Genomic DNA, 15,210 nt, shown 5'->3' with positions numbered 1-15,210 from the left:
TCACTGCAGCCTCGACCTCCTGGGCTCAAGCAATCTTCCCCGCCCCCAGCTTCCCAAGTAACTGGGACTACAGATACATGCCACCATGTGTGGCTAATTTTTTTTATTTTTTATTTTTTTTGTAAAGATGGGGCTTTGCCATATTGCCTAGTCTGATCTTGAACTCCTGAGTGCAAGCTATTCATTTGCCTGCCTCAGCCTCCCAAAGTCCCAGGATTACAGACATGAGCCACTGTGCCCAGCCTCTCCCTGATTCTTAATAGTTCCTTCTTTTTCTCTCTTTCCAAATATACTGTATATAACTCTTTGAGCAGTTATCACATTGTTTATTTCTATCTCATGTCACATTTATTTTACTAAACTACTCTGAGATGCTGGAAGACAGACTATTTGTTATGTAATTTGATTACATCACAATTAAGCCTACAATAAGTTAGGTATTACTGTTATATGACTGACAATGTTCTAAATGTTTTATGTCTATTCTTGATCCTACTGAAAAGCATACCACATCATCACCTTTTTTATGTGAGGAAACTGAGGCACAGGGTTTCAAATAACTTGCTTAAGCATGAATGTATCAAAGCCAAGAGTTAAAACTTAAGTCATCTAGCTCTAGAGTTGGTGCTCTTAACTACATTATTATGATTTTTATACATAATTGCTTTTCTCTTTCTGGCTTTCATGCTGTTCTTGAACTACTTTTATTTGCATTTTTTTTTTCTTTTTGGTTTTTGAGACAGGGTCTCACTCTGTGACACAGGCTGAAGCAGTGGCCCAATTATGGCTAACCGTAGCCTAACCTCCTGGATTCAAGCAATCCTCCCATCTCATCCTCCCAAGTAGCTGGGACTACCAGTGCATGCCACAACACCCAGCTGAGTTTTGCATTTTTTGTAGAGATAGGACTTTGCCATGTTGCCCAGGCTGGTCTTGAACTCCTGACCTCAAGAAATCTGCTCACCTCAGCCTCCTGAAGTGCTGGGATTACAGGTGTGAGCCACCATGTCCAGCCTTGTAAGTGTAAGATTTACCTATTTGTAGTAGTAAATATATTTACTCATAAGTAGGAAACCTTGTTAATATGACTAAAAGACTCTAGTTTTTTATGCTCTAAAAAATCCATTGGTTAGGTAGAGTTAAAAGATGGTAGGATTTGCTTAAGATCCTCTAACACATTTGTACATTAGCAAAAAGTAAAGCTTAAGAAATTAAAGCTTCTTAATTTTGCCTCTCTGTGTAACCATTTATACATAATATTTTGTGAAGGTATATAGCCATCCCTTTGGATCCATGGGGAACTGGTTCCAGGACTAATGCAGATCAAAAATTGGTCAAGGCCTTGTGCAGTGGCTCACACTTACAATCCCAGAACTTTGGGAGACTCAGGCAGGAGGATCACTTGAGGCCAGGAGTTTGAGACTAGCCTGACCAACATTGAGAGACCCTGTCTCTGCAGAAAAATATTAGCTGGCAATAGTGATGTGTGCGTGTAGTCCCAGTTACTCATGAAGCTGACGTGGGGGGATTGTGTGAACCTGGGAGGCTGAGGCTGCAGTGAGTTGTTATGTCACTGCACTCCAGCCTGGGTGACATGTGAAACCCTGACTCTAAAACAAAATAAAACAATAAGTTTGATTGAATCTGTGGATGTAGAACCTGAGGATACAGAGAGCTGACTCTTATTTTTGTCTCATATTATAATTGTAAAATATAATTATTTGATATCAACCCTATCCTTTGCTTACATTTTATGTTGTTATAATTTTCTTGAACACAGATACCAGTCACATTTTACTTTATTTTCCAAACAGATGTATGATATATGTTTGCATTGTTGAAGGATTCACCTTGTGTTTTTGGAAGATGCTTACGTACTTATGGGTTTTATTGTTAATAAGTACTCTAAAGAAATAATGAAAACAAAATATTATGAGTGGATTTGACACACAAGTCTTCTTAGTGGTAGCTTGTTTTTACAAATATTATATATACTTCTCTTCAGAGTTCTCAGAAAAAAATATAAAAGCATTTTGAAACAAGTTTTTTATTACTGAAAGTGTAAAGCAAAAGAAAAGAAGAATGTATATTAATCTTCAAATTATTTAAAAATATTGTCCGAGGACTATAGTTGGTAAAGATAAGAACCCAACATGTTTTATCCAGTCTATTAAAACAAGAAGAAATGGAAGAGATACTTTGATAAGTGTTCTGCCTGTTTTAACCTTGAATGCTGTTATGGGGGTGCGGGGAGAAGGGAGGAGGGAGATGCTGCTCTATCTGTTTCATTGGCTTAGGCGTTTTCATGCTGAGAGAAATCAATAGTTTGAGTCGTTGTGTGACAGAGAAATCACTTCAGAATTAAAGGTGGCTGTCACACATTGTCATTGGTTGACTTTTGTTTGCTGTTGAGATTTTTAAGCTTTCATTTTTCTGTCCTTTCAATGAGTCTTTCTGAGGTTTCTGTAAATAGCTTTCTTTTCTTTTCTTTTTTTAAAGATCATACTTTAAATCTAAGGTAAGGGATCAAATACAAAGACTTCCAAAAGTGAATGCTCAGAAACTTCTTCATTTATTGTCACTGAGGTGATTTCACTTTTAAATTATTTTCAGTGAGACAGGTAGTTTATAGTGTAAGTACAGTGTAAGTATTTTGAGGCAAATTGAGAGGTAAAGTACTACACTTAAATGTGTTTAGCAGAAACAATGCTTGGTTAACTAAAAATGTAATAATCTGTTTGTAGCCATGTAAAAGAAAGAAGGTCCTGACATCGAATGATATACAGTTTGATTCCATTATATAAGAGTCACATCTTACTCTAAACAGTGACTGCCTCTGTAGAAAGCAACTGACCAAACAGGGAGCAAGTAGAAGAGAGACATTTTTTTTTTCTTTTATGTCCTTATTCTTTGTTTTTAAAAGCAAGTGTATATTTATTTTAAAAGTCTTTAAAAGAGGTTTTAAATAGAAAACTTGTGGGACCAACACACATAAACTGTTTAATTAACATTAAACATTATTAACTTAGGAAAATGGCTTGCTATTTTAGCATTAAATTGTAATATATTTTTATTTTAAAACTTAATGAGAACTGAATTGCAAACTTAATAAAAATTTGCTTTTGACAACTTATTTCTTAAAAAACATATTACTCTGGGCTGGGCACGGTGGCTCATGCCTGTAATCCCAGCACTTTGGGAGGCCAAGGTGGGCAGATCATGAGGTCAGGAGATGGAGACCATACTGGCTAACATGGTGAAACCCCATCTCTACCAAAAATACAAAAATTACCTGGGTGAGGTGGCACACACCTGTAGTCCCAGTGACTCAGGAGACTGAGGCAGGAGAATCTCTTGAACCTAGGGGGTGGAGGTTGCAGTGAACTGAGATTGCACCACTGCACTCTAGCCTGGCGACAGGGTGGGACTCCGTCTCAAGACAAAACAAAACAAAACAAAATAAAACAAAACATATTACTCTGAAAACCTAATTTCAGAAACAGTGTGTATTTAACATTATTAATTTTTCTGTGATACTGAAACAAAGAGTTTGTGAGTAGTCTTCTAGCCTTCCAATCACAACCCCTTTCTCCTCTGTTTAGGTAACCACTGTTCTAAATCCTGTGATTGATATTTGTTTTTGTTTTTTCTTTCAAAACTTAAGTATGGTTTTTTTTTTTAGCACTATAATGTCTTGCCTAATTTTTGACCCTTATATAAATGGAATTATAAAATATGTATTTTAATCTGGAATTTTGATTTCAACATTATGTTTCTAAAATTTAATTATATTCTAACAGTTTTCAATTCTATTTTCATTACTACATAGCATTCCATTATATAGAGACTGCTAGCTGTTCATTATCTCTTTGTACTGTTGATAAGCAATTGGATTATTTCCAATTTTTAGCTACTATGAATTTGTACATTAGTTTTTAAATAATCTCTTTTGTTGGGTTGTTTTTAGTGTTTAGCTATTATGAATAATGTACTGTGAACATTTTATATGTTTGGTGCACTTCGTCATGCATATAAAATGTTCATATTTTCACTTTTAATAAATATTGGCACACTATGTTGCAAAAGTGTATACCACTCTGCTTCAGTGTAGAGTTCTTATTGGTCAGCATTCTCATCAACAATTGACTGGTGATTTTTATATTGGCATTCTGGTAGTTGTATGTTTATTTTGAATTTTTAAAAGAATTGACTTGGCCAGCATGATGGCTCATGTCTGTAATCCCAGCACTTTGGGAGCCCGCGTTGGGTGGATCACCTGAGGTCAGGAGTTAGAGACCAACCTGGCCAACATGGTGAAACCCTGTCTCTACTAAAAATACAAAAATTAGCCAGGCTTGATGGCCTGTAATTCCAGCTACTTGGGAGGCTGAGACAGGAGAATTGCTTGAACCCAGGAGGTGGAGGTTGCAGTAAGCCTAGATCACACAGCTGCACTCCAGCCTGCCTGGGCAACAAAGAGCAAAACTCCATCTCAAAAAAGAAAAAAAAAAAGAATTGAGTCTATTTTTTCTCCTGCTTGTTATATATTATTTATTTCTTACTTTTGTGATCTACGTGTTGTTGCTCTCTTACCCAGTTTCTTATTGGTTATCTGTCTCTTCCTCATTGATTTGTAGAAGGTATTTACCTATTTGCTATATGAGCTTATTTTTTGGTGTGAGTATTTTAACTGCTTTCTCTGCCTATGCCTTGTCTATTCAGTTTTTAAAAACTTCTTGCTGGGTGTGGTGGCTCATGCTTGGGAGGCCGAGGTGAGTGGATTGCTTGCACTCAGGAGTTTGAGACTAGCTTGGCCAACATAATGAGACCTCATCTCTCCAAAAATAGAAAAAATTACATGGGCTTGGTGATGTGTGCCTCTAGTCCCAGGTACTTGGGGGATTGGGATGGAAAGATTGCTTGAACCCAAGAGATTGAGGTTGTAGTGAGCCAAGATCATGCCCCTGCACGCTAGCCTAGGCAATAGAGTGAAATCCTGTCTGAAAAAATAAACAAAAGCTTCTTAAATAAATTTTATTGAAGTATAGTTTGTATGCAATAAAATTTTAAATATACTGTTTGGGGAGTTTTGATAACGGTTTATACCTCTGTCACCATTACAATCAAGATATAGGAAATTTCTGTCATCCTAGAGAATTCACTTGTGATCCACTGTGTCCAGCTCCACTCCATGTACTCATATGCAATCCCAGACAACCAGTGATCTGATTTCTGTTATTATAGATAGTTTCATCTGCTATAAAATTTTATATTAATAGAATCAAGCAGCAGGTACTCTAGATTATTTTGGTCAGCGTAAACTTTTTGCTATTTGTTTACATTGTTGTGTGTATTATTGGTTTTTTTTAATTAAGTTGAATTATTTTGTTTATCCATTCAGCTATAGGCAGATACTGGGTTGTTTTCAGTGTTTGGCTTTTATGACTAAATGCACTAGGGGCATTTTCATGCAAGTTATTTTTGTAGAAATATGTTCTTATTCCTTTTGAGGAAATACCTAGGAGTGGAATTGCTATATGCTATTGTATGTGTATGTTTAAGCTGACAAGAAATTGACAAACTATTTTCAAAAGTAGTTGATGACTTTACGGTTCAACCAGCAAGGCAGATATGAGAGTTCCAGTTGTTTCATGTCCTTATCAGTGCTTGATATTGCAGCTCTTTTAAATTTCAGCTTGTCTAATGGGTGTTTAGTGATAGCTTATTATGATTTTTATTTGCATTTCTCTACTAACTAGTCATCTTCTCATGTGCTTATTAGCCATTTGTGTATTTTTTGTGAAATGCCTGTTCAAATCCTCTGCTTATAATTTTTAATTAGTTTGTCTACATTCTATAAAGAATTCATTTGTCAGTTATATGTATGTTAAATGTGTGGCTTACCTTTCATTTTATAAATGGTTCTTTTAAAGAACAGGTGTTTTAAATTTTGAAAGTTTATTTTGTCAGTTTTCAAATTTTTGTGATTTTCTTCCATGCTTAGTGTTATGCTGTCCATTCAAAGAACACTGCCTATCCCAAAGTTGTAAAAAAATTTCTGCTGTTGTGTTTTGGAAATGTTATAGTTTTAACTTTTAGATTTATGTCTTTGATCTAGTTTGAATTAAATATTTTTTTGTATGCTATTAGGTGAAAGAAAAGATTATTCTTTTTTTTTCCTTATGTGAATAGCCAGGTGTTTCAGTACCAGTTGTCTCTTCATTTTGTCGTCTCTTTCTTCATCTAATAACCAGTGCACTTTATTTCTAGTTTTATAGTATGGCTGGAAGGGTGTAAAGTCATACAACTTTTTTTCTTTTTTTTCTTTTTTCCTTTTTTGAGATGGAGTCTTACTGTGTCTCCCAGGCCGGAATGCAGTGGTGTGCCCTTGGCTCATTGCAACCTTCACCTCCTGGGTTCAAGTGATTCTCTTGCCTCAGCCTCCCGAGTAGCTGGGATTACTGGTGCTTGCCACAACACCCAGCTAATTTTTGTATTCTTAGTAGAGACAGGGTTTCACTGTGTTGGCCAGGCTGGTATCGAACTCTTGACCTCATGATACATCCGCCTCAGCCTCCCAAAGTGCCGGGATTACAGGCATGAGCCACTGTGCCCAGCACAACTTTGTTTTCTAAAGCTGTTTTGCTATTATTATCTTCTGTTTTGTTTTCTGTTAGATACAGAATCACACTCTGTTGCCAGGCTGGAATGCAGTGGTGTGATCTCGGCTCACTGCAACCTCCTACTCCCTGGTTCAAGCGATTCTCCTGCCGCAGCCTCCTGAGTAGTTCGGATGACAGGCACGCATCACCATGCCCAGTTAATTTTTTTGTATTTTTAGTAGAAACGGGGTTTCATCATGTTGGTCAGGATGGTCTTGATCTCCTGACCTCGTGATCCACCCACCTCCACCTCCCAAAGTGCTGAGATTATAGGTGTGAGCCACTGTGCCTGGCCTACCTTCTATTTTTATATACGTTTTAGAATCAGCTTTTCAGTATTTATAAAAATTACTAAAATTTTTAAATTAAGACTGTTGAATATATAAAATCAATTTTTAAAATATTGAATCTTTAAATTTATAAACTGTATATTTTATATATATAAATTGTATATTCATTTATTTAGCTTCTTAATTTATCTTAGTTTTATTTTTTATAGATCTGTGTACATTTTACAATATAGCTAAGTATTTCATATTTTTCATGCTATTGTAAATTTTTGGAGACAAAGCCTGGGTCTCTCACCCAGGCTGGAATTCAGTGGCATGATGTTGGCTTGCTTCAACCTCTGCCTCCTGTGCTCAAGCCATCCTCCCACCTCAGCCTCCCAACTAGCTGGGCCTGCAGGTACATGCCACCTGGCTAATTTTTGTATTTATTTGGCTGTGGGGTTTCACCATGTTGCTCAGGCTGGTTTCCAACTCCTATGCTCAGGTGATCCTCCCGTCACAGCCCCCCTAACTGTGAGCCATGACAGGAATGAGCCATATGCCCGGCCTTGGTATTATTTTGTGTTAAATGTTTGGTGGAATTTACTGATACAACCATGTGGGCCTGAGATTTCTTTGTGGTAAAGTTTTAGTTGAATTCAATTTCTTTAATAGAGAATATGTCTATTAACATTTTCCATTTCTATTTTTTAAAAATCTTTTGGGACTTTAAAAAATTTTATTTATTTATTTTACTTTAAGTTCTGGGATACATGTGGAGAATGTGCAGGTTTGTTACATAGGTATACGTGTGCCTTGATGGTTTGATGTACCCATCAACCTGTCATCTACATTAGGTATTTCTCCTAATGCTATCCCTCCCCTTCTCCTCTAGCCTCCAACAGGCCCTAGTGTGTGATGTACTCCTCCCTGTGCCCATATGTTCTCATTGTTGAACTCCTACTTATGAATGAGAACATGTGATGTTTGATTTTTTATTCCTGTGTTAGTTTGCTGAGAATGATGGTTTCCAGCTTCATCTATGTCCTTGGAAAAGATATGAATGAACTTATTCTTTTTTTATGGCTGCATAGTATTTCATGGCGTATATGTGCCACATTTTCTTTATCTAGTCTATCATTGATGGGCATTTGGGTTGTTTCCACATCTTTGCTATTGTGAATAGTTCTGCAATAAATACACATGTGCACATGTCTTTATAGTAGAATGATTCATAATCCTTTAGGTATATATCCAGTAACGGGATTGCTGGGTCAAATGATATTTCTAGTTCTAGATCCTTGAGGAATCACCACAGTATCTTCCACAATGGCTAAACTAATTTACACTCCCACCAACAGTGTAAAAGCATTCTTATTTCTCCACATCCTCTCTAGCATCTGTTGTCTCCTGACTTTTTAATGATCACCATTCTAACTGACGTGAAATGTATCTCACTGTGGTTTGATTTGCATTTCTCTAATGACCAGTGATGATGGGCATTTTTTCATGTTTGTTGGCTGCATAAATGTCTCCTTTTGAAAAGTCTTCCGTATGTAAATAGTTCATATCCTTTGCCCACTTTTTGATGGGGTTGTTTTTCCTTGTAAATTTGTTTAAGTTTCTTGTAGATTCTGGATAGTAGCCCTTTGTCAGATGGATAGATTGCAAAAATTTTCTCCCATTCTTTAGGTTGCCTGTTCACTCTGATGGTAGTTTCTTTTGCTGTGCAGAAGCTCTTTAATTAGATTTCATTTGTCAATTTTGGCTTTTTCTTAGCAGTTGCCTTTGGTGCTTTAGTCACTATGAAGTCTTTGCCCATACCTATGTCCTGAATGATAGTGCCTAGGTTTTCTTCTAGGGTTTTTATGGTTTTAGGTCTTATGTTTAAATCTTTAATCCATCTTGAGTTAATTTTTGTATAATGTGTAAGGAAGGGGTCCAGTTTCAGTTTTCTGCTTATCACTAGCCAATCGTCCCAATACCATTTATTAAACAGGGAATCCTTTCCACATTGCTTGTTTTTGTCAGGTTTGTCAAAGATCAGATGGTTGTAGATGTATGGTGTTATTTCTGAGGCCTCTGTTCTGTTCCATTCATCTGTATATCTGTTTTGCTACCTGTATCATGCTGTTTTGGTTACTGTAGCCTTATAGTATAGTTTGAACTCAGGTAGCGTGATGCCTCCAGCTTTGTTCTTTTTGCTTGGAATTGTCTTGGCTATACCGGCTCTTTTTTGGTTTCAGATGATATTTAAAGTAGTTTTTTCTAATTCTGTGAAGAAAGTCAATGGTAGCTTGATGGCAATAGCATTGCATCTGTAAATTACTTTTGTCAGTATGGCCATTTTCACGATATTGATTCTTTCTATCCCTGAGCATGGAATGTTTTTCCATTTGTTTGTGTCCTCTCTTATTTTCATTTCAAAGGATGAATAGTAAAATTAGGTGCAGCCATGACACCTGGAAGGAAAGATTAAATATTGTTTCTATTCATTTACATTTAAAGGGCTAAAATGGTCACTTTGCCTTTTTACTGAGAGTGACTAAATTTCTTCTGAGGAGTTTTCTCAACTTTGATATTGAGTTTCTTCATTCTAGGGTTATACATCTTAGGTTTCTTTAGCAATAATCAAGTATAATCAAATTGTTCTCAAAATGCTTATTTTTTTCTTTTTAGACTCAAATATTTTGTGGCCATGTTGTGTTGTTATATTATCTAGCTTATATAGTGCTTAGAATAGGAAAACAGAGAAGTTGATATAAAACATAAAAAATCTGCCTAAAATAAAGTTGAATAAAGGTTTAGATCTGACTGTTTATGTTACTGACAAATAGCAATTTTTGTTAAGGTCTCTTATACCTCCAGTTAAGCTTTAAATACAGGTACATGTACGTACACAAATATGTGTACTACAAATAAGTAATATGTATTTGATCCTAAAGTAAATATTTCTTAACTCTACTTGACTTTGAATGATATATCATACACAGAATTTATTATTGGTTTTTAAATAAGAACCTCTTCAAATTAAATTATAAAACATTAAAAAATAGTTACAAGTTCATTATTATCTGTATGAAACATTCTTTTTTGGTTTTCTTTTATCATTTGTTTAGGTCAGATGTGACCCTAATGTTCCACAAAGAGACAGAGATTGATAATCAGGAAAGAATAGCCCTTTAATGTGATTTATATCTATAGATTTTATGTCAGATATGAAAAGTTGCTGTTCAAATTGTAAAGAAGGATCCATTAAAGAACACTTTAAACCATTTTACCATTTAGCTTACCTTGAGCCCTTGTTTTTAGAATTACGCCTTTTTGGGCATACTTCAATAGCTTATCAAATGTTTACAAAATATGATTTGATGTTAAATTATAATAATAAGAGATCAAAATGATAGGATATTTAATAATGTATTTTCGGGTACTCTTCATAGTGTTTAATATGAAGGTATGTGGTATGTCATAGCATTTTAGAAACCAATGATTTTCCAAATTTCACCAGTAGATTTGAATTTCCTCTTAGGTAAAGTTAGACAAGGGCAGATATGGACATAGTAGAGAATGCTGAACATTTACAGTTCTGTAAATGTCTTTCATTTTGCACTATTTGTTTTAGTGTATGGTTGGGCTAGATATGAAATAAGCTATAGAATGCTTCTCAGTTCTTCAGTGAGTATATAAAAATATGGTATATCAGTTAACGTTTTCGTTACAATGAAGTAATTTCCTAGTTATCTTCACGTAAACTACTGCTCTTTCATATATTTCTTAATCTTTTTTTTTATTTGCTCAAATTATGTTTTTGACAGACAACTCTTCTGTGGTTTGCTTGGGTTAATCTTTTTAAAAAATATAGTATATGAAATTTGCTTTTAATTTCTCATCAATTAATCTAGTTCTCAGAAGGATTTATTTTCTCCACATTATTGGTTAGACTAAATAAATTGTTTGCCCTTACCAGTGTACATCTCTCAGAATTTGTACTCAGGTGCTCTCAAGTACCCTCACAGAAGTTGCCTAGAATCTTCTGATTGGCAGATTGACACAATCTTAGATCTAATATAATCTCCTAATATTGCAGATGAGGAGATTTAGACCTAAAGAGGCAAATGAGTGAATTGATCAAGACTGACAGGATATATTATCAAGGGTGATAATGTAATCTGGTTTTTGTTTTGCTTCCCATTCTTGTAGTCATTCATATAGGTTATGATTCTTCTGACTTTTTTCTATACTCATTCTTTATTTTGGAATTTCTTCAGTCTGTTACTCTTTCTACCTGTATTTTGTACTAGGGTCAAACTCTCTTGCTTTGTCCCTCCCTGAAATTGATTCATGTTTTTCTGACTTGCCTTTGCTTTAAAGGTTTCTTTTATTTACCCCCAAGAATAAATCCTAGAATTCCTGCCTCATTAAATTCAGCTTTTCATCTCCCTAGCATAGTGTTTTGCACAGACTAAGATATTTGATTCTTTATGCATGTACATATACACCATATCTTTTGGGTTGCTTTTGGTGTAAGGAACAGAAAATCAATTTTTTGGAGTTTTGTGTTGGTTTACAATGAGCAGGTGTTTATTGGCTCTTATAAAAGTCTTTAAATAGTGTCATAGGAAGTCTGAAGGTAGGCTAATCTTTAGAATTTGATTGATCTGGAAGTTCATTATTTCACCTGGAATAAGCTCTATTTTTCTACAGTTTTCATAGTTCTGCTCTCATTTTGGCTGTATCATCAGGCCAGCTTCCCTCATGGTACAGAGAGCTTCCATCACTCCTAGAGTTGTGTGCTGCTGCTTTTATACTCTGAGAGGAAGGAGGAAACTAACTATCCAACAAAAACTTGAACTTTGCCCTAACTATACCAGTTTCATCAAGTGCCTTTCCCTAATCCAGTTTGTCAGTGTGTGTGTGATTATTACCCTGATTAGTTTAGGACAATCAGGACTCCTGTTTGTTGCTAGGGTGGTGGTGGGAGTAGTGTGTGGCAGCAATCTAACAAAACTAGTATACTGTAGGAAAGGCAGGCATGCATCCACATTGTATCTTCTGTATGTAAACTAGTGATATTTGTTCCAACAACAGGTGTATGTTACTTATCTATCAGAGGGTGTGTGTGTGTGTGTGTGTGTGTGTGTGTGTGTGTATGTATGTATGTATTTGTGAACTTAGATTTTGAAGTTAAGGGGAGGACTCTAGTAGACACTGTGAATAGAACAAAGGACCACATTTACATCCATCTTTGTTTACTTATTTTAAACAGAGCCTTAAGTACACCATCACAAACATTACACCACAAGTATCTGAATTCCAAAATAAAGAGAAATAAGCATTTTGGAAACTAGCAATTATAGTGTATCTGATTACTGAGAAGTAATTCTAAGGTTTTTTTTAATATACATCTCATGGAAATTAAAATTTAATGTATGTAAATCTCGTGGGTATTAAAATTCAAACACAAATTGAATAAATTTGGGGTGGGACCTGAGACTCTGCCTTTTAAATAAGATCCCAGTGAATCCCAGTGCTCTTGGTACATTTTGCTAGGACTGAAAAGACAAAACTGTTTCATGTTCTAAAGGTGTTTAGAACTGGCTCAGTTTACTGTTGTGAGCTGCTATTGTCTCTTTTCTGGCCCTCTGCAGTAGCCTCATTACTGTCTGCCCACTTCACTTTTCTTGTCTTACTACAATGTATTCTCTAAATAGCAGCTGGATGATCATTTTAATATGTAAATTGATCTCTTCACTTCACCAGATTTACCACTGGGATCCCATCACCTTTGAATACAATCTAAACTCCTTACCCTAATACAAATGATGTAGCCCTGGCCTGCATTTTGAAAATAATTTCTTAAGATTATTCTCCTTATTCACTGTATCTCAAGTCCTTTGCAACTTCACTTCATGCTGTTTGTCATACTGGGCTCCTGGTTCTTACAAGACTGTCTTCTCTTCTTGTTGTTCAGGTCTCTACTTCAATGTTTACCACTTCTGAGTATATCTCCTGACTGACTTCAGAGAAGTAAATTATTGTAGGATGTTGTACTGAGATAGCAGATCACTAAATCTCAGTCAGTTAGGTTAATAAGAAATATGAAAGTAGGTTTAAACTTTTGGCTGTTTTGACTTAGGGTAAAGATTATTTCATAATGCATTTTAAAGTTTTTTTCATATTTTTATAATAATTTTTTTTCTATCCAAGTCACTGTGTGCCCAGTATTCTGCAGACAAACGAGAAGATGAGAAGATGTGTGATCATTTGATAAGAGCAGCAAAATATCGTGACCATGTGACAGCAACTCAACTAATCCAGAAAATTATCAACATTCTCACAGACAAGCATGGAGCCTGGGGAAATTCTGCAATGAGGTAAAAGGATACCTTTAGGATTTGGCCACTTATTTTCTGTAGATGGCCTAGGTTTAGATAAATGGCTTTGGATATGATCAAAGCCAGATGAAGAAGAGAGTCATTTAATTTTGTATTTCATCATCTCTATGAATTTAAAGTAAAAGGGAAGGAGAAAATCAGTATTCGTACAATTATGGATCTTTGTAGATATTTCAGTTTCCTCAACTACTTCCAAAATAATATTTGCTTTATCTATTTATTCCCTTTGAAATGAATTATTAAGGGAAGCAGTTAAACTGTCTTAAACTATCTTACTAGCTACACTTATAGCCAAATTTATACATGTATAACATTTTGTTTTAAAAATCTATGCTCTCTTTTATTGTTTTTTGAAAATAACCATATTTTCAAAATATAATTTTGAAAATATAATAAAATGTTTTTTTTTCTTATGTTGCAAATTGCAGGACTGTGATGATAAACTTGGTAAAATGACTCCTTTAAAATTTTAGTCAGTAAATCTACCTTCTTTCAAAATAGCCAAACAGGACATGCTGTTGTTGATTCTACTTTCTAGAAACAAAATAATTAAATTGCTTTTCAAGACTAAGGAACTTGGACAAATTATAAAATTTATCCTCCATGGAATATTTTATGCTACAAATTTCAGAAGCATGTGTTGACTCTTTTAAGTAATGTTAATGACAAAAAATTTTATTTGCCCATTAGAAAACATTATATTTTAATTTCTCATTTTTGTGTAACTTTTTCTAGAAGACAACAAAAACAAATATAGTCAATTACTTGTATATTATGTAGGAATGTAATTTGCTTTCATTTGAGTTTTAATCAACTTTTGTGTCTATCAGACATCAAAATCCAGTTTTAGGAATTGTCCAGGATAAAGAAAACAATTTTAACTTTTAGAAATGTAAACTTCAATAATTATTCACTAATATAGAGTAAATATGTTATGTGATGTTTATTACAAAGAATATTTACATATAATGAATTATATTTCTGGGTACCTAATTTTTCATATTCAGAGGAAGAAAGGCAAGTCAGTGTCTTGAGGGCAAAAGGAAAGAAAACAGGAACCATGTTTGTTTGTTTGTTTTAATCTTATTTCAGTTAATCTGCAAGTGCAAGAGTGGTCATGGAAATAACATGCATTCATGGGGTCAGTGATCTCTGGTGCTTTATCTTGCAACATCTAAAAGCCCATGGAGGGGACAATGGTGGAGTGTTGTATTGAGGGTTTTAGAGCTTCATAGTGCCTTATTATTACAGATTTGGTGTCATTTTGACATCAGATACTGAATAAATCAGGATATTACTCTGATGCATAGCGCTTCACTTGTAGTGGGAACTCAGTATGTATTTACTGAATCTTTTTAAAAAGTTACTTTTTTCACCTAAGAGGTTTTGCCGTTTTAAAATAAAAACCTTTAGATAACTTATGCCAACCGTTTCATGCGTCAGTTTGATGGGATCAGAATCCTTTCTGTTGATAGCTATACCTTTGTATAGCAAAGTATACATGTGGTATCAAAATGGAAAACATGGTTTTCCTAAAGTGATTTTGGTGTAATAAAATATCTTGGAGAGCTAAATGGACCATGAAATGTATTTATCTGAAAATAATTAGTGTTTCAGTAATAGAGTTGTTCTAAGGCATCAACTCTGTTATTCATTAAGCCAGAAACAATTGAAATAAATTTTGAAATTTTAATATTTCTGGAAATCCACTGAACAAAATATTTTTTACTTTTTCCTCTCAAATGAAAATACCTATCAAATTATTAGCTTCCTAATGTGTACATTTTAAATTCATAACAACAAGAAAGGATGTACCATCACAAAGAAAATTGATAGGATTAAATTAATATTCTCCTCTCTATAAATCGCATCTTACATTTT

General features: G+C 34.7%; 1 protein-coding gene across 1 annotated transcript in view; it reads left to right on the top strand.

The window, feature by feature from the left end:
* LRBA (LPS responsive beige-like anchor protein) overlaps window positions 1–15,210 on the top strand; it is a 727,560-nt gene that overhangs the window by 320,087 nt on the left and 392,263 nt on the right. Inside the window, exon 37 of the mRNA XM_037740751.1 lies at window positions 13,142–13,308. Coding sequence (XP_037596679.1) covers window positions 13,142–13,308 — 167 coding nt within the window. The remainder of the gene's footprint in view (window positions 1–13,141; window positions 13,309–15,210) is intronic.

Source organism: Cebus imitator, unplaced genomic scaffold, assembly GCF_001604975.1.
Source record: "Cebus imitator isolate Cc_AM_T3 unplaced genomic scaffold, Cebus_imitator-1.0 Scaffold4, whole genome shotgun sequence".
In the NCBI taxonomy this organism is placed as follows: Eukaryota; Metazoa; Chordata; class Mammalia; order Primates; family Cebidae; genus Cebus; species Cebus imitator.
This window is presented reverse-complemented; position numbering and strand designations above follow the sequence as displayed.